The sequence below is a fragment of the Falco naumanni genome, chromosome 17 (genome assembly GCF_017639655.2).
Source record: "Falco naumanni isolate bFalNau1 chromosome 17, bFalNau1.pat, whole genome shotgun sequence".
Lineage (NCBI taxonomy): Eukaryota > Metazoa > Chordata > Aves > Falconiformes > Falconidae > Falco > Falco naumanni.
The window spans coordinates 2,362,360-2,385,138 of NC_054070.1; the positions used below are offsets into that span (position 1 = coordinate 2,362,360).

The 22,779-nt window shown below is 56.7% G+C and overlaps 1 protein-coding gene across 3 annotated transcripts; it reads left to right on the forward strand.

Moving 5' to 3' along the window:
* The first annotated feature begins 10,246 nt into the window (after positions 1-10,246).
* PTPN7 (protein tyrosine phosphatase non-receptor type 7) lies at positions 10,247-19,985 on the forward strand. 3 transcript variants are annotated; one of them, XM_040616967.1, is made up of 11 exons: positions 10,253-10,359; positions 10,902-11,075; positions 11,810-12,038; positions 12,470-12,653; positions 13,078-13,201; positions 13,799-13,875; positions 15,332-15,469; positions 17,084-17,194; positions 17,793-17,950; positions 18,814-18,927; positions 19,456-19,985. In XM_040616967.1, exons 3-11 carry the CDS (start codon positions 11,908-11,910, stop codon positions 19,547-19,549), a joined length of 1,131 nt encoding a protein of 376 aa, XP_040472901.1. In that variant the 5' UTR covers positions 10,253-10,359; positions 10,902-11,075; positions 11,810-11,907; the 3' UTR covers positions 19,550-19,985. The 3 variants fall into 3 exon arrangements, with proteins under 3 accessions (XP_040472902.1, XP_040472901.1, XP_040472903.1); XM_040616969.1 differs by having other exon boundaries at positions 13,078-13,162; XM_040616968.1 differs by lacking the exon at positions 10,902-11,075 and having other exon boundaries at positions 10,247-10,359.
* Positions 19,986-22,779: the final 2,794 nt, after the last annotated feature.

Consider the following 22,779-nt stretch of genomic DNA (forward strand, 5'->3'; position numbering starts at 1 on the left):
GTGCATGGCAGGGGGACTTCTGCATCTGACCCTTTCCAGTCCCACAGGGGTCACACATGTCTCAGTGGCCACTCAGAGGGGGTTCAGCCTTCCCAGCACGTGCACCCAACCCTGCCAACAGCTCCCTGTCCCACCCCCTTGGCTGGGCAAAGCTCTGCAGAGAAAAGGGAGAAGGGAAGGTGATGCTGGCTCAGTCCAAACCAGCCTGCCTGCACAGCAGGGAGAGTAGGAAGCCCTGGACACTGCTGTCATGCTCAGCAGCTACATGAAAACACAGCCTCCAAATCTGGAAGGCAGCTCAGTTTCCAAACAACGCCACAAACAGGAAAACTCACCTCAAAATGAAACCAGCCCCATCCCTCGGGTTCAAAGTTTTCTGTATAAACCCAAACCTGCCAGACGGCTGCATTTGCACACAAAAGGTTTTGTTTTCAGGAGGAAGATCTCTTTTTCTGAGGAGTAAACACAAGATGTGCCCACCCTCCATGCCCCTGGGCGGGCGGCCTACCTGGCAGCTCAGGGTGAAGGCAGGGCATTGTCCCATCTTGCTGCCTGGCTGCTTTCCCTCTCCCACGTACCCTGCGAGCAGACCACTGCCCGCAGTGATGGTGACGTCGCGGCAGTACCAAGCTGCCGACCAGCTTGCCCTGCAAGCACTGCACCCTGGCAGGCTGTGGCAGCCTCAGCTCTTCACACACGGCCCCGTAGCTGTGATGCCCAGGAGGGTCCCAGGGCATGGGGGTGGGTGTAGGATGGGGCTGTGCAAGGGAAGAGCTGGTGCTTTAGCAGAGGGATCAACTTCTGCCTGTGGCTCTCCTTGCACCAGGGTGGTCCCAGGGTGCTGTGGCGCAGCACCCAGGGGTGCTCCCCTCCCAACAGCATGGCTGCAGCCTTGCCAGCGCCTGCTTCTGCAGCTTCTCAGCTACTCGCTGGCATCTCCCATAGCACCCAGAGCCAAAACCAACACGAGCCTGTCTCTTTGGCTGTCAGCAGTACCTGCTGCTTTCTGTGTCCAGCCATCCCAAAAAAGGCAGCTCTGCTTCTGCATGGGAGCAGCTGGGGGACTCCCACCCTGGTTCTACTTCCCTCAGCTCAGCTGAAGGCCCCCCTCGAGACCACCCTCCCCAGGCTGACACATGTTCAGGGCTGGCACAGCTGCAGCCTGGCTGCTCCCTGGGGTGCTGCCATAGGTGGCATCCACCCATCGCAGCGGAAGCTGCTTCCTGGGACATGTCTTGGCCATGGGTGCGGGTCTCACAGCTGGCAGTTGCTAAAGGCTTTGCTGGCACAAGCTTGGCCTCACCAGGCAGGTGCTGCAGTTCTGGAGCAGAGGTGAGGTGGTCACAGAGGGATGCAGGATCAGCCCCCTCCACGACTGCCTGCTGACAATGCTCCAGATCCCTGTGAAGTGTGTCTGTCTTCAGCCACATCCTCTGCTGCTTGACTTGGGACAGTGGGACCATTCGTTGGGTCTCACAGAGTGACATGGGGCTCAGCCTTGCCTGGCCAGGGGTCTCTGTGTGTCCATGGAGTTGAATATGCTGGTTTGAGGGTTTGGGGGCATGGGGGGGGGTTGGGGCTTGCAGATCTTCCCAGATGCCAGACTTGGAGAGCTGGTCCCTACCTAAAGCGCTGGCAGAAGCTATTTTCACCTCTGAGCTGGGACACACCCACCCTGCCTCAGTTTACCATCTGTGCACCGGGAAGCAGAGGTGCTCTGCTGCTGGAGGGGAGGGAGGGTGAGCGGGCAGCAGGCTGGTAACGGGGACACATCAAGCTTTTCCGAGTCTCCTCATCGCTCCCTGAGCTGTCATTAGCAGTGAGTTTGGCACCTGGGCTGCGAAGCCACGCTGTCTTGCTTGTCCCACGAGTGGTGCAGCTGGGCTGGGCTGGCTGCAGGGTCTGGGAGGGACTGCCCCAGGGCTCAGAGGGATCAGCCAGGCTGCAGTTTGGCTTGAGCCACTTGGCTGGGAGAGCCTAAAACAACAAACATTGCAGAATAAGCGAATGTTTCATTGCTTTTTCCTGGTCAAGCAGTTTCCTGTTTTCTTAGCAGCTCTTCTGGTGCCACTGGGGCAGAGGACTTGTCCACGCAGAGCCTGGTCCCACAGCAGACCCTTACTGGGGAGGCAAGTTCCTGCTGCTTGACATCTGGCAGAGAAAGAAAACACAGAAAATTGGCTTTAGGATCAGCTGCAGTCTTTAGCAGAGACCCGCAGCAGGAGACAGCGCTATTCTCTTCCCCTCGGGGCTGAATTCGTAGTCTTACCTAGGTCAAAACAGGCTGGACGCCGCTTGTTCATAGAGCCTCCCTGGAGTTCCAGCCCTCCACGGCCCTGCCTCGGTGGGTGGGTGGCTGCTGGAGGAGCCGCACCGTGCGCAGCCCCGTCGTCTCTGCGCTGCTGCCCTCTGGCTGCCTCTGCGCATCTGTGGCGAGTCTCTGGCTGGAGAGACGGGACCTCTGCGGCCGTCATGGGGCTCTGGCTCTTGCAAGATGCACCACAACTCAGGAACCTCCTTTCGGGAGCAGATCGAAGCAGTTTACTGCACCATCAGCCCGGGCGTGGGTGCTGGCAGCCAAACTACAGGACTGAGGACTTGAATTCAGAGAATTTGTCTCCTCGCTCATGCCATGTACCTCACATGGTCCCGGCTGCCTGGGTGCATGTCCTGTCTGTAGGGCATGCCCTGCTGTGCTAAGACAGGATTGTTTTGGTGGGATTCAGGGCAAGGAGGCTGATTCTCTTGTGCTCAAGGGGGGTCTTGCAGGGTGCTGTATCATAGGGATAACGGCAGTGGATTTGCATTTGCAGGGGGTAGCAAGGCTTTTCTGTAGGCTCTCCTGCCTTAAAAAGACACTTTAACAGAATGCAGGAAAACAGCATGGAAAGCTCTGGAAAACAAGGCTCTCAGTGAAAGATCTGACAGGCCTCAGCTCTACAGTTTGCCCAAGAAAACAGGAAGAAGCCACCAGGGTGGGTTATGCAAGTATCTGCATAGAGAAAAGGTGCCTTCTGTCCAGCAGCAGCAGCCAACACGCCAGCAGGTGGGAACTGGAGAAGCTGGGCGCTTGGGTCAGCTTCACCCCACACCACTGGTCTTTCAGGCAGCTCCAGCTGATCCCCACCTCTAGGACTCCACACAGAAGCTGCTGGCACATCCTCCCTGGCGTGCTCCATGCAGCAGCAAGGCCCTTTGCTCCCAGTTAGCTGCGTCCACAGGTCCATCCTGTGCTGGGGCCAGACGGTGCAGCCAGCATCACATGCTTGGGCTGTTTTTAGTGAGGTTAAGAAACTTAGACCCTGTGGAGTAACAAACTCGGCATCTGTTTGACTTGCACCTATTTCTGCACCGGACGTTGGCTGAAAGTGGGCTATTTTTAACCATCCCTGGTTTGCTATCTTCTTTCTAGCTGTTATCAGAGGCTAGGAGAGGATCTGTACGCTCTTCGAGAAAAACTCACTGCTGATCTCAGACCAGATAAGCCTGCAGAAAGCCAGTGCTGCTTCCCCCGAGCCCAGTGGTGTGTGGGCGCAGGCTCTCTCACAGCAAAAATGGAAGTGACTACTTTCTAACCGCTTCCTTTCTTTCTGGGTCTCTCCCCCCACACCCCCCACACCCCCCTCCTGACAAGTTAATTTCCTGTTATTGATAACAGCCCCTGCACGTGGCGAGAGGTCACCATGCTCGCGCTCGGTGCCCCACAAGAAAACAGCCTGGGACTGGAGGCAGCAGGACTGTGCAAAGCAAACACAGCTGCACTTTGCTGGGGCAGGCAGCGAGGCTCAACCCATGCTGCTGGGTGCCAAGGTCCCTGCTGCCACGGGGTGCAGCGTGCCAAAGGACCCAGGACATGAACGACATGAAGAGTCTTTAGGGATTTTCAGGCCTTTATGTGCCTTTTTCATAGGGAGCTGCTTTGTCCTGTATGCTCTGGAGATGAAGGGTGGCTGCGGGGCTTCTTGTTCCTGGGAGCCTTTTTCCTGCCAACACACCTCGCAGTGTTTTGCAAGCAGGCACTGCTCTGGAGCCTCCTGAGAAGTCACGTGTGTGTCTCTTGGCCTAGGGCAAGCCACTGTTTGCTGCCACCCCACCAGGCTTCCCATGCAAGGCAGACAGCTAGCTCCCCAGGGGAAACTGAGGCATGCAAAGTTTTCCAGGCAGCCTTTCTGAAAGCACAGCTCTTGGAGGCAGCTGGGGAAGTGCAGGGCAAGCCCAGCTGACACATGGATGAGCAAGATGCTGCAGTTGAGGATGGGGCTGTGTCCCCTCATGGCGCAGCAGTGTGTCCTGGTGGACCAAGTAGCTCCATGGCGCTTGCTGTGGCTCTGTGGCTTCTCCTCTGGCATTTGTTGGGTGGAGAGTTGAAGTCTCAGTATCTTGGAGATCTGGCCACATGTGCTGGCTTAGATGCCCTCTACCCTCACCACTTGACTTAGGATCAATCCTCCATGCATGAAGCTAAGAGCAATGGGTAGAGTTTGCTCCCACATGAGGAGAGGAATAAACCATGCTGACAGAAAGCACCTTCAGGATAGAAGAACACGTTTTCCAGGGGAGCTGTTCCTGTGCCAGCACATCCTTCTGCAGTCCACAGCAGCATCAACTCCCTGTCATTGTTAGCTCCACACAGATGGGACTGGTGGTTCCCTTGTTTTGCCTCTGCCTTTCTCTTTGGAAAGTTGGAGGAAAGCTCAGCTTGTTTGCAGCAGATGTGGGAGAATATCTAATTCCAGAAACAAAAAATGTTTCTGCTCAGCAGTCATTCAAAGGAAAAAAAAGCACCCAACAGTTAAGAAAGAAATCCAGGTGGTAAACCGTTCTTTTGGTTGTCCTTGAGGAGAGGGCAGGAGGGCAGGGGCTGGCAAGACCAGCAGCCGATGCCTTGAAAAAATGAAACGGCAATTGCTTAATTGCTCCCAGACAGAGCCAGGCAGTGGCAGGAGCAAACTCTGCGCAGACTGTCACTGGCAAGGAGGAGGAAGGTCACAAGTCCACTCCCTCAGGCTCCCCCTCCCCAGGATCAGCTCCATCCCGGTGGGATGCCCGAGGGGTCCGGGCTGACGCGCAGCGCTGAGCAACCCCACAGGCAGAGGCTGTGCGGAGCAGACGTTTGCACACCACGGCAGAGCGCTGGGGCTGTCCTTGGGAATGCGCTTATGCGGAGGAAGCTGGAGTAGCAAGACACTGTTCCCCGGCACAGGCAATCTGCAGAGGTGCTACACTCAGCTCCCAGGTGCTGGCTGTCCCCAGGCCAGCAAGCGCGTGGCGTGGAGCCCCCCCGATCCTGTGCCGTAACTGGGCTGCTCGCACCCCCCGCAGCCGGCTCTGCGGGATGCTCGGGCTAATTGCACAGGGAGCTGATCAGCTGGTTTTAACAGTCTGCTGAATCCCGAGGCAGCTGCTTCACCTTCAAGCCCATGAGCGATGTTTAGGCAGCAAAGGAGATGGGCTAATTTCCCAAACCCTGCAGGACATCCTGAGCTCCCCGTCCTGTTAGCAGGAGCAAGACCAGCCCTTTCTGAGACCTGGACTCAAAGGTGACGGAGGCCCAGCAAGACGAGGCCATGGTGCGGTAGGCAATCCTGGGGGAGCAAGACTGAGGGGCAACATCTGCATTTTGGGTGCTGGTTTGGTGCCTGCCTGGGTTCAGGTGACTTTGGGGCTACACTACTGTTTGGAGAGGGTGAGGAGAGGTGCTGGGGCGTGTGGATCAGGGCAGGGCGGCGGGGAGGGGAGGCTCATGCTTTGGGGGGCTGGAGGGAAGAAATGGGCGTAAGGACTTACTGGGCTTTAGTAGGAAGAACAAGTCCCAGTCTGAAGCTGGGAGCTGCTCTTTGCACAAGGGAAACTGTCTATGAGGGTATGGCCAGAGGGTACTCGGGGTGCAAGATGACCCCATGGAAGTGGAACTGTAAAATGCAAGTGAACTACCAGCAAGTACTAGTCAGGGATAAATCCAGATATTCCTCCCTGAAGCACCAGCTCCATAGGGTCCCCGTGTGCTGCTGGGCTTGCTGAAAATAAAACCACAGCCATACAGTCCCTTCAAGACCCTAAGGCTCAGCCACAGACCTCTCCGGGCCCTACATCCCAACTTATGACCCCAATGCACAGGTGTCTGCAGACAGGGGACACATGGGGTCCCATGCCTGGCACATGTCTGTGCACCTCAGGCTGGGCCAGGGTGAATGGCTGATGTGACAGCTGGGACTCTTCCCTCCGCATCCACCCCTCCATCACCTATCCTTTGTCATCCTAGCACCGCTGTGGGCATCATCATCACCTCCCAAAACACAAACGCCTCACCCACCCACCCTGCTCTCCAGTGGGATGCCTCTGGGGAGAGGAGAAGGCTAGGGCTTCTGCAGCGAGGCAGGGGAGGGATCCAGCAGCAGGGATGCTATTCTTTCTGCAGCAGTCCTGCTCTCCATATAGGCTGTAAGACCATAAGGGTGAAGGCCACCCATGAGGGATATGGGCACTGACACCCCGCTGCCATCAAGGTCAGAGCAGAGGGGAGTGCTGAGGACAAGGGATGTTCCTGTTCTGGGCCCTGACCCCTCCTGCCCCACCAGGGGAGGGAGGTAGCATGGTGAGGGGCACAGCTGTGGCCCTATGGGACCCACCCCAGAGCCATTTCCTTCAGTGCTGCTTCCCCCATCCCCTTCTGGGTTTTGCCTTTCAAGGACTGCCGGGTTCCCCTTTGCCTGTGCAGATTGTGATGGAGACGGCTGCCCTGGAGTTCTGGTCCTGCCCTGCCAACAAACCATCCCTGTGTGGGGGTCTGCCCTAAACCTCAAAGGTCCTCCACAGCCCCAGCAGTCCCTTTTGTAGGACCCAGCATCTCCCCCATGCTCTGTACCCCCAAGCCAGCCTGACGCATCTGGTGCAGAGCTGGTGGTGCAAGACAGGGCGAGCATGACTGAACAGCGGTGCAGGGCTCCGTGCCTTCCATAGCTGGCCAGAGCAGGTCCTGGCTTTTTGCTCACTGCTGCACCCCTCTGTGGACCCAGCCTGTGTCCCTCAGGAGGAGCAGGGCAGCAGCATCATTTTCCAAGCTGGAGCACAGAGTTGGCCAGAAGTAGTGAGCACAGAAGTGTGTGTGTGTTTGCACCTCTGGGATTTCACTGCTCTGCAGGGGCCAGCAAGGTATTTGCATGCCCTTTGCCTGCATGGGTGGACACTGATGAGCAAACAGGGATGTTCACTCTGCCCATGTGGGTGTGCATTCTGCCCGTGTGCTCCCACCACAGGGCAGGTGAAGGTGCACGTACCATTCCCCGGCAGGCAGCAGCCATGTGGGTTGGTGCAACAAGGCATGGGGAGAAGGTTGTTGCAAGGAGCGGTACTGAGAGCTGAAAAGTGCCCTGAGTCAAGTGGTGTGTTCCTGCTCCATCCACTACCAGTCTCCCTCGTGTCCAGTCTGTCTCCACCAGCTCATGCCACGCTTTTCATCAGCACCTTGTCTTTTGTGCTCTGGGTCTTCACTGGGCTGTGATCTCCCATGCTCTGTCTTCCCTTTTGTCAAGTCTCAGACTGCTGGTGCTTCAGCAGAGGAGGAACAGGAGCCATTCTGGCTGGGTGGGCATCTACCGGGCTCCATGCATGCACCATCAGATGCATGTAGGGGTCAGGAGGTCTCAGCAGTGAAGATTTTTCTGCCCCTGTGAGCCTGGGCCATGGCACTTCCCTGCACCACATCTCTGTTTCCCTCCTGCCCTCCCTCCACCCTGGATGAGTCCCCATGGCCAGGATACCCTTTCATTCTCCATCAGGGCTTTCTGAATAAGGAAAAGCTGAAGGGGGTCAGGTGTGGTTCCCAAGGGCTCTGTCCTGGGTGTCCTTGGTCCCAGCCAGCACAGCTACACATGTGGCTGGCAGAGCCAAGCCAGTGGCATGGGGAGGTCCATGAGAGGCAGGGGGAAAGTGTTGCAGGGTTTTCTGGGGTACCTTCCTGAGCATGAGTACCTTGGTGTTGTGTGGCTTCAGAGGGAGAGGATACGCTGCATCTCAGTATCTCAGTTTCCTGGAAAAAGGGCCAAAATCCAGCTCCCGATGGCTGGTGCTGCCCTCTGGTCTCCTGCCCACTGTGCCCCATGCAGAGGAGCGGGATGTGCCTGTGGTGCCTCTTGGGTACAGCAAGAGCCTCTGTACAGCCCAACTCTGGGGATCAGCGCCCCATTTCTCTGCACCTTTGGGTGCTGCTAGGTTTTGTGGATGTTCCCTGAGCCCTACAAGGTCTAGGGGGGTCCAGCTCTGTCTGTCCTCCCTACCACAGCCACCCAGCAGTCGGGCAGGTTGGGAGCAAGTGTGGGTGCACAGAAGTCACTGACACATGCTCAACGACTCGCATGTGCTGGTGGCTTTGTGGTTTCTGCCCTGATGCCATGCTGAGTTTTTCCCTTGCTTGACCCAGTGCCAGAGGAACAGGGTGGCGAGGAGTCAGCAAGTCTGTGCAGGGTCTGGCCAGCAAAAGGCAGGAAGGGCAGCCACAGGGGTTTGCATCTTGGCTGCATCCTCAGGGAACACTTGAGCTCAAAGCTACCCAGAAGCGGGGGCGGGGGGGAGATGCCCGCTACACTAAGAGGGCAGATACAGTCCCAGCCTCAGCCTCACTGAGGAGGGAAGCTTCTGCATTGTCTGACAGGCTGACACTTCAGCCAAGAGCCCTCTTTGTTTGCTCTGGTCCCTACTGAGGGCAAGTTTATGTGGCCATCTTGTTAAGTACTATTCTGCTGGTCACCTCAGGAAGATTTCTGAAGTCAGAAGACAGAGGGTGGGAGAGAAGGGCAATGCTGGGGCTTGTTCATCTGTGGTGGGTCTGTCTCTAGGCCCTTACAGCCGAGTTCTTCCATCGCACATAGGACAGGCAGCAATTTCTCAGTCCAGCCTCAGGCCTGAAATAAGAGTCCAGTCCAGGTCTGCAGGGGATGTGGCACCCTGGGATCCGCTCATAAGACACAGATGCTGGTGGCCCTTGTCTCCAGGATAAGGTTGCTCTGCTGCTGGCCAAGCCCAGTGCTTTGCTCTGGAGCTTCGGCCCTGTGATCTCCCAGTTCTTTGGTAAAAGGTGTCACTGACAAGGTCTCCCATGGGCCACCAGTGAAGGTACGGTTCTGGCACCCCTTTGCACACTTTCCTGCAAACACACAAGCACACAGAGACACGCACTTCTCCAGCTAGGTGACCCTAGCCAGCACAGTGCATCCCAGGGACAGCCCTGATCATGGCAATGAGCTGTGCTGGAGGTGGCCCAGGGCAGGGGGGTCCCCAGGGCACCGAGGAGGAGCCAGCAGAGCAGCCAGGACAAGAAGGCAACTGGGATACAGGGTCCATGGTGGCTGGTGGGGGCGAAGCGAGAGCCGCTGCAGCACAGCAGGGTGGGTGCAAAAGAGGAAGGAAGCGTGCAGTGCCTGCACAGAGCCCAGGCAGTAACAAACAGGAAGAGCAGCAGGGCTGCGGTGGGTGGCAGCGGGCACCAGCAGGAAGGATGTGCAGTGCGCCCAGGGCAGACCTGTCCTACCTGAGCCAGACCCTCCAAGGACCTTCTTCCCCAAATACCCCCCTTCCCTGCCCTGCTGGAGAGAGGGAGCCTGCACATCTTCCTCCAGGGTGCCTAGGGATGATCCTGGGTGCGGAGAGGTGGCAGGTGGCACCCACACAGATCAGGGACATGAGTTAGGGGGACAGTGGTGTGGCACAAGGACCACATTTCTCAGGGCCAGGCATTGAGGGTGGGAGGTGCCGATCCCTGGCTCACCCCACAGTGGGGTGGGGAATGGCCAGTGCACAGCCTGCGAAAGGGGATACAGCCAGGCTGGCAGGGACAGGAGGACTCACCCTGGCTCCCTGTGGGGCAGGTGGGATCTGGTGTCCCCAGTCTAGCACCACTGCACCACGTGAAGCATCCCACCTCGAGCCTCCTGCCAGTGGCCCCAGCCCCATGGTCAGGTCTTGCCCACCCTTCCATACCCCGTGGGCTGGCACCAGTGCTGATCACGGCTGGTTGCAGAGGGCACTGCGTGCACCCCCAGCAGCCCTGCTAGAGATGCCCATGGAGGCACCCCAGGATTTTGGGGGAGGCAGGGCTGTGCCCACAGGTGCAGGATGGGAGTTCGCTGGTGGGGAGCAGGGCTGGGGCTGCAGGCGGCCCAGTGGAGCCGAGCTGCAGTGATGTGGCCGGTATGTGTGTGGGCGGCAGGCAGGGTGGGGGAGAAGGAGGGAGAGGAAGCGGCAGAGGCAGCAGCTCCTTTGATAAGCAGCTTCCTGAACACTTTCAAACCGTGGTGTTAGACCGACACGCAGCGCCTGCAGGCCTGTGCCAGGACCGACGGAGCCCGTATCGTGGGGCAGCAGGTAGGCAGCCCTCCAGCCCACCCCTGCTCCAACTGGACAGGGGATCTTCGCCAGGCAGTGCTGGGCCCCAGCGCCCACGGGCAGCGGGCATGTGCTCACTGCTGGGCAGCCCCAGGCAGGGCTGGGATGCTGAGGAGGGTGATGGGGACACTCTCCCTGCAGATGCCAGCAGATGGGGGTCTTCTCAGGGTCTTCCTGGCTGCCAGGGGCTTGGCCGGTGCCTCCGCCAGGTGTTTCCTGTGCCCGTGTGCGAGAGGCAGACGCTGGGCTTGGAGCCTGCTGCTCTCTCTGGTCAGGACCTCTCCCGGTGCTGCGGCTCCTGGGGAGTTCAGCCGCTCTTGCCCTGCCTGGCTGGGGGACACCCCAGCAGCACAGGCCCCCCAGCGTGCCCTGCATGGGGCAGGGGGGTGGTGTGTGTGGCAGCAGTGGTGTTGCCACCTCTGCCAGAGATGCCACTGTGCAGCAGGGATTCAGGGGGAACAGCTCTTGCCCTAGCCACGCTCCCAAATGGCACAGCCATAGCACGGACTGGTTCTCTGCAGGATCTCCATGAGCTGACAGGCTACCTGGGATTCTATTCTTTGTCCATCAAGACCTCCGATGGCCACATTCCCCGTCCCTTTGGGTCCATCTCCTCCTCATGGAAGGAGAAAGGGATGAGAAGGAGCCTCACGATCCCAGGGTGCTGCCTGCACCATGAGGAGCTCTGCCCAGAGGTGGACCAGCATCACCTGCATCTCCACATCCCTGCTGGGGCTGTCCTGCAGCTGGTGGTGGTGGAGCCCTGGCACCCTCCTCCAGCTGGGCTACCCCATCACTTCTTGCTCAACCACCCAGACAAAGCAGTTTCCTCTTGACAGTTGCTGAGACTTGTGGGATGGAGGAGGCTGTCCCAGGGTCATCCCTCCCTTGACAGAGCCACGAGGCTGTTGAGGGTGCCTGGCCCTATGATTCCCAACAGCAGGAGCTGGCCAGGCTCCTCGTAGTACCTACAGCCCACCACGTCTCACCTGCTGAATACTGCTGTGCTCCTGCGGGTCCCAACTTTCCCTCCTACCCACCGTGTCCCCAGGCTGAAGCAGGCATGCCAGGGAAGGGCTGGAAACACATGGCAGTGTGTGCTTCCCATGGAGGTGGAGAGCATCTTGGGCTCCCCCAAAACCCAACCATGTTCCACCAACACAGGGCGTGGGTGTCTCCTGCATGGTGTGAGCAGATGCCATTGGTGCCATGCCCAGGGTCACCAGTGTGTGTGGGCTGCAGTGCTGTGGGCAACCCAGAGGGTGAACATGCTGGGAGCTCTCCCTATGCCACCCACCTGGATGCAGGGTCTGAGAGTTCTGGTTCCAGGGCAGCTGAGGACTTAAAACCTGTCCCTTGCCTAGGGACTGTCCGTCAGGGGGTCCACCTAGCCTCACGGCATCGCTCAGATTTGCCTTTTCTTTTCCAGCTGCTTCTCCTCTGATGGCTCCTTGATTCCCTGGGAGCTGAGGGCCCTGCGTGTCCACTCCCCGTGCTTCAGGAAAAGGGCTTCGCAGCTGCTGCAGCATGGTACAAGCCTGCTTGGTGTGTTCCAGAGTTCATAACAGCAGCCTGAGTGCCCAGGCAGCCGGGGCAGACATGGACAAGCCGGACAAGCCTAGTCCCTCTGCCAGGAAGCATGTGCATCTTCAGGAGAGGTAAGCGTGGCTGGACAGCACCTGCGGCTCAGACCCTGCGCCGCCTGTCCCAGCCCAGCCGGCAGGTAACCACAGCAGGGCTCAGCCCAAGGCCTTGGGCTCCCCCAGACCTCCTGCCCCAGCCCAGCCCTGCCAGCTTGTGCAGGTGCCAGGTCTGAGCGTGGAGGCAGCCCTGATCCCCCCAGCCCAGCTCAGGCCACATCTAGACACTGTCCCCTGGGGACTTGTCAGCAAGAAGGTGAAATGACTAGCTACTTCCTCAACACCCACATCTTCTGGAGTCTGTACCTGACCCCTTTCTTCACCCCTTGTTATTTTCTGCCAGGCTTTTAACTCAGCGTGGGGTGGTTTTAACTGATGATATGGTGGGATGGGCTGTCCTCCTGTCCTGGGGGGGCAGGGGATCAGCCAGGGACCCCTTTGCCTTGCAGGAGGGGGTCCAATGTGTCACTGGTGCTGGACATGAGTTCACTGGGAAGTGTTGAGCCCATCCAGCCCATCTGCACACCACGGGACATCACGCTGAAGTTCCTGAGGACATCCAGCCATGTGCTGAGGAGAGAGGAGCTCCAGCAACATGCCCAGAGCCTGACACAGCTCCAGGAGGAGTTTTTGGTGCGACACTCCCCTTCCCTCTCCCTCCTCACACCAGGGATGGCAGGGCTGGTGGTAGGAGGAACTGGCAGGGGTGGACATCTCCGAGGGAGGCTCCCAGCCCAGCTGTGCCCCACAGCACCGGTGGCAGGGAAACAGGTGACGGGTGCCCTGGGTATCCCCTGGCTGCCCACTCCCTGGTGCACACAAGTCCCATTTGTGACCCAGGAAAGCCTGTCCCGCCCTGCCATGCCAAGCTCTTCTCCCAGGGTGGCCTCTTTGGAACATGTCCCACATCTGGGCTAAGCCAGGAGCTGACATCTCTGGTGATGCTGCTAGGTCCCTGGGTCAGCCTCTCATTGTTCAGGGGACCAGGTCTGCCATGACAAGGGGTCACAAGCAGCCGCAATGGAATTTTCCTCACAGTTGTTTTCTCCCTCTGCAGAAAATCCCACCCAACTTTGTCAGTCCGGAGGAGCTGGAGATCCCTGGACGTGCCTCCAAGGACAGATATAAAACCATCCTCCCCAGTATGTGCCACTGCATCCCTTTGCCTCACATTTGCCCAGGTGCCACATGCAGGGAAAGGGGGGGGGTGTGTGCATGAGCGTGTGTGCATGTGAGAGGGGTGACCCAGAGCAGTCCTGGCTCCAGGATGAGCGCTCCTGGGCGCTCTTGGTGTTCCTGCTGTGCTTGTTCCTGCTCACCATGTTGCAGGAGCTGGGTGCTGTGTTGTGCACTGTTATGGGGTTGTAATTGGGGAGCTACTACTTGGAGTGTATTCCCAGGGTGTGCAGTGCATGACAGCCCAGCTTGCGTTGCTCCCTGCCACTGTGGGGCCTTACGTGTCCCAGATGCATGTGGCTAGGAGTGTAAAGGCATGGAACATTGTAGAAGGACTCATGTGGGCTCTGGTCAGGCACTGTGGGAAGGCCCTGGTAGGTGAATTACCCCACACGTATACTGTGGTACAGGCAGGTTTGGGCATCACTGGCTGTACCCTGCCATGGAGTGAAGCGGGGCAAGAAGAGGCCCGAGGGACAGTGCAGACAGCTCTGACAGAGCCGGAGGACTCAGTGTCCGGCCTCTGGAGCTGGGGCAGGCAGGATGGGCAGCGTCAGGCTCTGAAAGACTGTCCCTGAGGTAATGCCTGCCATGTCTTTCAGACCCTGAAAGCCGGGTCTGTCTCAGGAGGGCAAGGAGCCAGGAGGAAGACAGCTACATAAATGCCAACTACATCACGGTGAGTGTCCTGCCTGGTTGGAGAGCGGGTGGTCTCCCAGGTCCTGCAGCCCATGGCTCAGAAGACATTGGGCTGCAAACCCCTTGGTGCTGCTGGTGCCACACTGGGACCCACAGGCTGGGGCACTGACTGTTACCCACTGTGCTGTGGCTGCCCTGGGGTGGCGGTTTGAACTTGCCACCCCTTTCTGAGCTGGAGACACGCAGCTCCATCTGCGCAGGGCAGGCACACTGTCCCTTTTTGTTGGAAAGTTTCATGAGCTGGCTGGTCCAAATGAGGGTTTGAAGATGGGCAGTAGAGGACTACGTTTAGATTAGTCTTCCTGAAGCAGCCTGGCAGGGTGTGGCTTCACATTACCTGTGACGGGACAGGCGTCACAACCTGTCCACATGCATCAGGGTGTATGTGAGCACATGGCATCCTTTCTGCCTCACGGAAGAGCTAACAAAAATGCACAAATGCTGCTCATCCCTATCTTGCACACGTGTGCACACACCTGAGCACACGGGTGTCCAAACACTGCTGTGTGGAGCTGGTATTTCTTGACCCCTTCCTTCCATTTACCTCTCCAAGGGTGTCACAATATAGAAATTTGTGGGCACATCAGAAAATTAGACGTCCAGCCTGCTTCTGGCGTGCTTGAGGGCACAGCGAGTCTGGTAGAGCTCTGCAGGTATTTGATCTTATCAGCCCCCATCCGGGACTGGATGTTTTTCCTGCTGACTCTATCCCGTGAAATGTTTTTGAGCATAAAAAGCAGGTGGAGCAAAATTCCCAGTGTTGACACCTCCAAATCTTACCACAAGTCTCCTTCCGAATGGAAAAGCAGAGAAAAGGGCTATACAAAATGTTCCTGAAAATGTTTCTGCCCCTTGGCTGGGCCAGTGCAACTTCTTGTGGAACCAAACTGTTAACAGGATTGTTTGAAAGATCTGGATTAAATCGCAGGGGTTTGGGTGGATTTTTAACAGAGATCTCTTCTGACAAAACCATAAAGCTCTGCCCTCCTGAGCCTGGTGGGGAGGCAAGACTGGTGGAACCCAGCTGGGACTATCCCACATTCCAGCTAGAGCAGGGCTGGATGGCTTCTGCTTGTCCTTGGGGAAATACCTGCTGCGAGGTGTGCTGCTCCCTGCGTGAGCTCTGCCCCACCAGAACATCCATCACTCTGGCTATTGTCACACCGATAACCTGGAGATGCTTGCACGGAGCTTGGGTGTACATGGCTTGCTTTGTGGGTTTGCTCCGGGACTGTGGGACCAGGAGGATGGAAAGGATGTCTAGGGGTTCCTGATCAGGTCTATAAAAGCATTTCAAGGACAGGTTTAGTAGGAAATAGTCTGTGTGGCTCTGCCTCTTACCTGCAGAGGAAGAAAAGCACCGTGAGGGCTGGAGTGGTTCCTCTCACGCATCAGGGTCCCCACCCAGCGTCACTGATGGACCATGTGCTTGACAGGGCTATGCAGGGCGGCTCCGGGAGTACATTGCCACACAGGGACCCATGCTGAACACTGTGACTGACTTCTGGGAGATGGTGTGGCAGGAGGAGGTGCCCCTCATCGTCATGATAACCAAGCTCCAGGAGCGCAAAGAGGTACCATTGTCCCTCACCAGGCCCAGGCATGGCATCCCAGCCAGGAGAAGAGGGTGGGGTGGGGTAATAACAACAGTAAAGGGCTATGCGAGACCAAACGTGGGGTCTGAGTACCTGCTTGCTTTCTCTGCTGTCAGAGGGTACCCCTGATTGATCACACATGGAGGAGGAGAGCCCCAGGGCTGCAGCCTTGGCCCCATCTGGCAAAGCCTCTCCTCCTCATGTGGCCTCTCGTGCTCTGGGCATGCTTTGCCAGCCAGATAATAGGATAAAGAGATCGGGGCAACCCCTGGGAGAGGGGGCAGAAGCTGTGGTCAGCAGTGTCCCTCTGGCCCTGAGCAGCAATTCTTCGAGGCTGGGAGCTCTCAGCCAGTGGGTCCAGACTGGGGAGAGAGCTGGCAGAGCCGTGCCCTGCGTGGCAGCTACCCTGTGCCTTGCCTGGGATCCCTGGCTCCCCCTCCAAGCAGCACCTGCCTGGGGAAACTCGCCCTCTCTTTCCTCGCCATGGCCTTCTTCCCTTCTCTCGCCAGCTGGTGCAGCATCCCTGTGCCCTTCACCAGCAAACCGGGTCCTCCTGGGTCTGGCAAAGCTTCTGTGGGCTGGGGACAGCCATGCTGGGTCTGAAAGCCATATGGCAGGGCATAGGAGAGGGTGCAGGGGGAGCAGATGTGGGGAGAGAGATCTATCCCTTCCTTAGCTTCCCTTCTGTATCACTCCACGTCCACCTTCACCACTCCCCCACACCTCCCCAGGTGATGCCCCTTCAAGAGCACTGAGCAAAGCATAGCTCAGACGTCGTCATGGTCCACTCAGTGGACTTGTGATAGTTTGTTTACTACGGTCTCGAAGCGAAAAAAATGAAGGCGACCGCGCCAAGGGGTTATGCTTTGATCAAAGAGCGCGACTTTATTGTTTGCCCATAAAGCGGTGTGCAATAGATAGAGTGACAGGAAGGGAAGAAAAGGTAAAGTAAAAAAGAGAAGAGGATTACAGCTACCACCATGGGTCCAAGGTGTCCCTATGGTCCCAGGTCCAGGCAGCATCCCACCAGTCCTTCCGATCATCGTGATCCTTGGTGGGGAAGATCTCCAAATTCAGTTGTTGAGGAGCCATCTTTCATGCCAAGCAACACACCTTGCTCCTCCTCTGGCCCGTGGAGTGTTGCCATTCTCCGCCTTCTCGAGCAAGGTTACCAGCACGTCCAAAGAGGGGTGCCCGAGGCATGGTTTGCCTTAAAGGCAGGTAGCTTCAGACCAGGAGGTGTCTTTTTGTATTATAATGATATTATAAGCAAGAAAGTTCACCTGAAGTTCAAGTTTTCTGGTTTGTTGTTACGACAGTGGTTGTGATCCATCTTCTGGACAGTTGTTATGCGGCCTTATCGCAGTTATTCCTTCCAGTCCCAGGTAGCAGGGAGCGGCATAGTACTCCTCATACCATGCAGTTCTCCTTCCCAGGGTCTTTGCATCTTGGCATCCATGAGGACCACATTCCATCTCCAGGTCTCTGTTGGCAATGTTCAGACAGTATCGTTCTCTTTGAACCAACTCTTACAGACCTCCAGCAGGTGCCTTGAGCATCTCCACAGCCACAGACCTTGCCTTGTTCTTTCAGAAATGTGTCCACTACTGGCCTGAGAAGGAGGGCACCTACGGCCCCTTCACCGTCCGTGTGCAGGGGTTGAGTGAGTGCGTGGAGTACGTTGTCCGGGATCTCTCCATCCAGGTGGGTTTGAGCCCCATCCTGGGGTCAGAGGGGGAGCCCAGTTGGGCCTGGCAGTGCCCCAGGCAGCCCCGGGCTCTCGTGGGATGGCAGCCTTGTGTGACAGGAGAGCAGAGGGCTCATGGCTCCGAGAGCTGGGACTTATAAGCCCCCTGCCAGAGGAGGGGTGTACAGAGCTGCTGCCTGCCTGAGGAGGCTGACGGGGAGCAGGACCCAGCCCTGGGGCACAGAGGAGAGGGGGCCAGCTGGGGAGACCTTCTTTACTAGCCCACTGTTGTTTGCACTCTGCCCTGTTGGCTCTCCATAGTCACCCTGGGCTGACACGAGCCAAAAGGATCTTTCTGCCTTTGCCTGGGCTGTGGGGACAGTGTGGGGACACTCTGCCCCATCTTCTGGGATGGCACACTTCCTAGTGTCCCTGGCCCAGGGGTCTCTCCTGGGTGTCTGGCAGAGGCTCAAACTGGAATTCAGGAGGTGAGCAGATGAGATGGGCACAGGCTGCCCAGCCTCTGCTTGAGCTGGATTCCATGCCTTTCTTTGGCCCAGCCCAGCAAGTCCATGCTCCCACATCCTGATTTCTCTTTCTTCTGTGCTGGAAAAGCTTGAAGGTGAATGCCGCCAGGTCAAACACATCCTCTTCCCTTCCTGGCCGGACCAGCAGACACCCGAGTCAGCCAAGCCCCTGCTGCACTTGGTGTCCAAGGTGGAGGAGGCTCTGCAGGCTGCAGCCAGCCCAGGGCCCACCGTTGTGCACTGCAGGTAAGACCTTTCCCCTCACCTGAATCCCTGCGTGTTTTTCACCTTGAGGTCAGTCTGCAAATGCTGGAGGGGAAAATCCCACATGTGAATGCTCATGAGCTGGTCTTGCTGTGGTGCAGATATCTCAGGGCATGACATCCCCACAGCAAAGTTGTTCAACCAGCAACTCCTGTGCTGGCATCAGGATGACGGCATTAGCGCGGTTACATAGTGCCCCGTAAAGAAATCTGGTTTGCCATGGTTCTGCAGACAGCAAGGCGGGAGCAGGAGAGCTCTGCAGAGCTGGGACCCGGCCACCAGAGCCACAGCAGACTGACAGCTCAGGCTCCTGCTTCCTGCGCCACTGAGCGTGACCTGCAGCTTGACTGTGAAGCTGTTTTTCAGGGCAGCCCTCCAGGAGGAGGTGGCCTCTGCCTGTTTTCTCTGACTAAGTGAATTCAGGGACAGTGGCGCAGAGTACCCAGTCATCCCTATGCAACACACTTGACCTGCAGTGCTGCAGGCTGGCCTGCCCCAGTGCAGACCGCTGGGTGCCTGGGGTTAGAGCACAGCTGGAAGGGGAGGGGAGGTGACGGAGCTGCAGACACCCCTGCACTGTGCAAGGGACAGGGAGCACAGACTGGCTTTGTGCTTCCAGAGCAGCCTCAGCTGGGCTGCGCAGCACACGCCCTTGCCACGACAGCGTGACACCAGCCCATGTCTTTTGGTGCCTGGCTAAGAAAGTTGGTCTGGCAGCTGGGTCCCCAGCATCCCTCAAGGAAGAAATCATGGCAGCGAACCAATCCAAGATTATGTCCAGCTCAGACAGATTAAGGTCCAAGTAGTGGATATTGGTGCTCAGCACAGCTGTGTCTGTCCCATAGTGCAGGCATCGGCCGGACAGGCTGCTTTATTGCTACCAGGATCGGGTGCCAGCAGCTGAAGGACAAGGGCGAGGTGGATATCCTGGGAATTGTGTGCCGTCTCCGCATAGACAGGTGGGTGCTCAGAGCAGGCAGCTCCTTGGAGGGTCATGCTGGGTGCCAAGCCTAGGAGGAAGGATAGGGGAGGTGCTGGGCATCATGAGGGGGCACGGGGATAATTTTTGATGGAAAACAGAAGGGTTGCTGAAAGATGCAGATGTGTCAACAGGAAATGATCCCCCAGTGCTGGGCTAGTTTTTCTGTCAGGGCTATTGTAGCTCTGGAGATCTGAGGATGTGAGGGAAAGCAGCTCTGAACCTGGCAGCCAGTCTGCTCCTTCCAGCTCAGCCACTAAATCAAGAAACACTCAATTTTGCCACTTTTCAAGAAGTACCAGCAAAAAATAGAGTGAAATCAGTTGCATTTTGAAAAGCCCAGCAATGCTGCTGAGCCCAAATACTCTTTGGGCAGCTCTGGTGCCTGTTTCAGAGGCACCTGGAAGTGGCAGGTGAAGTGGGAATATTTGTGTCCTGGGAGCAGAGAACTGGGGAGGGTGTTGTGGGCTTTGGCAAGGTGTCAGTGGGACCTGCCTTTCCCTTGCAGAGGTGGGATGATCCAGACGAGCGAGCAGTACCAGTTCCTCCATCACACACTAGCTCTCTACGCTTCCCAGCTGCCAGAGGCAGGAGGCCACTAGCACAGGGCTGCAGGCTGCCAGCTCCCCACCCCAACCTCTCCTGAACCAGCCTCGGGGACGCCTCCACCAAAACTCCTCCTGCTGCTGCTGGGCCACAGAGCAGCAGCATGAGCATCCCTCAGGATGAGCACAACCAAGCAAACCCATAGGGACTGTGGCCCTGGGGACGAGCCAGATTTGGTGGGTTCATGTGAAGGATTGATTCCGTGGGCGCTCAAGGTGGCCATTGCTGCTTGCTTGAGGCAGATTTCACCCATGGAAAGAAGCTTTGGCTTTTGAAATGTGCAACGTTTTGTCCTCAACCAGAAGAACAAGCTGTGTGGAGGAAATGAAGCTGGGTGAGCGCCGGGAGCACGGGTTGCCTTTTAGCTGCACAGAAATGTTAGATGCAGAGCTGGTAGAATTACCCTGCAAATAAACAGAGCCTCTCTCCTGACTGTGCATCATCTGTGGGCAGAGGCTGCACGGCGTGAAGGGCTGGGCTTGCTCCAAACATGTGCCATGATGCTCTTCTTGCATAAGGTACACCTTGATGATCTAGTACAAAAGGTGCACGATTGGTTGCCTTTCTTTTGCAGCTTGCTTTCCTCTCCACCTTTGGCTAACACCTTCTCGACAGCCTTAAAATAGGGGACATTCCTAAGTGCATCTACAGTTGTGCAAGCAATGTGTTCCCAGTTGCCTTTTGTTACATGACAGCGGGGGGTTTTGCATTCTTGGTTTTTTTCTGAAATTAGAACAAAATAATATTTGGGTTTTGTTGGGTTCTTTTTTCACTGATAAATTCAGGGGCGGGGCAGGGGGGGAGAAGGAAAGGGAGAGGCAATTTTGGGAAAAAGCATGGAGATAAGAAATAGTGTGTAAAATATTTTAAAGCTATTCAAAACTGGCCTTCAACTGATAGGCATTTCACACCCTCTTGGGCAAGAGGGAACTAATAAGGAGCTGGGGGCTCCCTAGCCTGTACCTGCCCATGCCCACAAGCCCTGGCATGGCCTGCTGGATGGGTGAGATCCAGGGAAAAAAGGGTCGGTCGTCTTGCTGATAAAGTCTCATCTTGCCTTGGCTCCTGAGCATACCCAGATCAGGGCTGTGTGCACGGACAGCCCTCCAGTACTCTCTGGGTCCCCAAAATGCAGCCCAGTGGTTTTGCCATAGTGCCCATTGTTCAGGCTCTGTGGCTGTCCTGGGAGGAGAAATGATTGAATAAAACAAGAGGTTTCATTCTTAACTCTGCAGTTCTCCTGACTTGTCGTCAGTCCATCAGTCCAGGAGGAGGGGTCCTCAGGTCTGTGTCATCCCCCCCAGTACCCCACTCTCACAGCTCCTCTCCTGCCCCTCTCCATTTACTCTCTATAAAAGCAGTAAGTGGGCGAGCAAGACAATCAGCCTTGTGCAGGGATGGGTAGTGAGCCAAAGTCAGCTTTTTCTCCCTGATCTCACTGGGTGTAAGAGACAAACCCAGCGGTAGACCAGGCGTGTCCCACCGTGCAAAAATACCCGGTGTTACAGAAGTTATCATGTATTGCTGAGCCCTGGTAGTTCTTAGTTGTTCTCACGTGTTTGCAGACTCCAGATCGAGTACCTGCCAGGGTGCTTGCTATAGCACAATAAAACCACATTATTGGCTTGGTCAGCACAATTGTGTTCTTGGGGAACACAGAGAATAAGCCATCCCTTAGCCACGTTAGCATGGGCACAGCCCTGACAATTCAGTTTCTTTAAGGAACTTGGTTGAGCAACTACATCAAAACCTTCTGGGAATTTCAGGTATGCTCTTGTCTGGAGAGGTCCTGGACAACGCACAGCTCTTGCACAAGACGCTCTGCCCAGTCCCGTACTCCTGGCATGGAAACCGCAGTGCGACACAGTGGGGCAGTGCTGCAGAGGTGCAGCCGTGGGGACAAGATCCAGCTTGTGCATCCCTGCGAGTGCCACCGCGGCTCCCCTGCCGGGAGCAGAGCCTGGGACCCTCCGGTTCAACCCAACAGGAAACAGCCAGATGTCTCCAAACCTGCCAGGGCTGGCATGAGACCCTTCCCTTGCTGGGGATAAGGGAAATGGGGACAGGCAGGGGGGGATCATTACATGAAAAGGATCTTTTTTGCTCATTTGCTTGTGTCTTCTGGCATGGGCATGGACTTGCCCAGCTGCCATCTCTGCTGTAAGGGGTGAGTTTTGTTTGAGCGTTGGATGGAAAGTTTCTCTGGCAGGGACTGCAGTAACATACGTGCTATCAGGAGGCAATCTCTGCTAACAACTCCAGTGCCACAGTTGCTTTGGGTGGGAAGCCCCAAACTGGTGTAGGGACATTCCCTGGGCTGAAATCTGTTAAACATCTTCAGGCAGAAATTACACAAAAAAATCGGGGGAATGATGCATTTTTCACTGGTATGAGGAGGAGCTAAAATGGAGTAATTACAGAAAGCAACAATATTCCTGCTTCCTTAGGCCTCCCTTCAAGAGCACGTGACATCTGTTCGTGCTGGTCTTTGGTAACCCAGTGGTTACCAGGGATCTTTAACAGGCGGCATCATCTCTGAAAGCAAAATGGTTTCTGTCTCTGAAAACAAAGGCAGCTTCTCAGAGACTTACAGCACATGATGGAAACTCTTCCCCACCGTTAATTGTCAAGGGCTCCAAGATACCCACTGTAAGGCAGATCCAACCACAGCGCAGTTTCTCTCTTTTCTGTGTTGTACGCATTTGGCTCAGGCAGCCAGGCAGCCCCAGCAGTGAATCCAGCACCCTTGTCTCCTGTGGGTGCATGAGCAACCTTCTCTGCACATGGGCTCTTCCCAGCAACGGCTGGAATAAAGGTCCTGCCTCTTCGCCCTGGTGTAAGGGAATTGCAAATCCCACCCCGCACACCCCCCACACACCCCCTCCCCGTGTCAGCCCTTACTTTAGGACTGGCTCAGTTCCAGCCTGGATGTGACCGAGCCTTGTTGGCATTGCACAGCCAGCAGCAGACTGCCCTCAGCGCTCAGCACGAACGTGGAAGGACAAAGCAGAGCAAAAGCAAAAGCACAGCCAGCTCAAAGCACCAACAGGGCAGCAGCAGCTCAGCGGCCGGGTGGAAATGGGGAGGTTTTGAGGCTGCAGGGCCCAACCTGATCTCTAAAGGCTGGTGTTGCAGCAGGTTGTATAAACATCTACTAGAAACATCCCTTAAAAAAGCTGTGCTTTTGGATTGTGTCTTGTGCATGCATAAAATTGCTCATCAACAG

What these genes read in the sequence shown, in the direction of transcription:
- PTPN7 (XM_040616968.1), top strand. Translation starts at nt 11,908, where the DNA reads ATGGTACAAGCCTGCTTGGTGTGTTCCAGAGTTCATAACAGCAGCCTG. An exon ending in AGCTCCAGGAGCGCAAAGAG is followed by an intron (nt 15,470 to 17,083) that starts GTACCATTGTCC and finishes TTGTTCTTTCAG; the next exon opens with AAATGTGTCCACTACTGGCC. An exon ending in CCCACCGTTGTGCACTGCAG is followed by an intron (nt 17,951 to 18,813) that starts GTAAGACCTTTC and finishes TCTGTCCCATAG; the next exon opens with TGCAGGCATCGGCCGGACAG.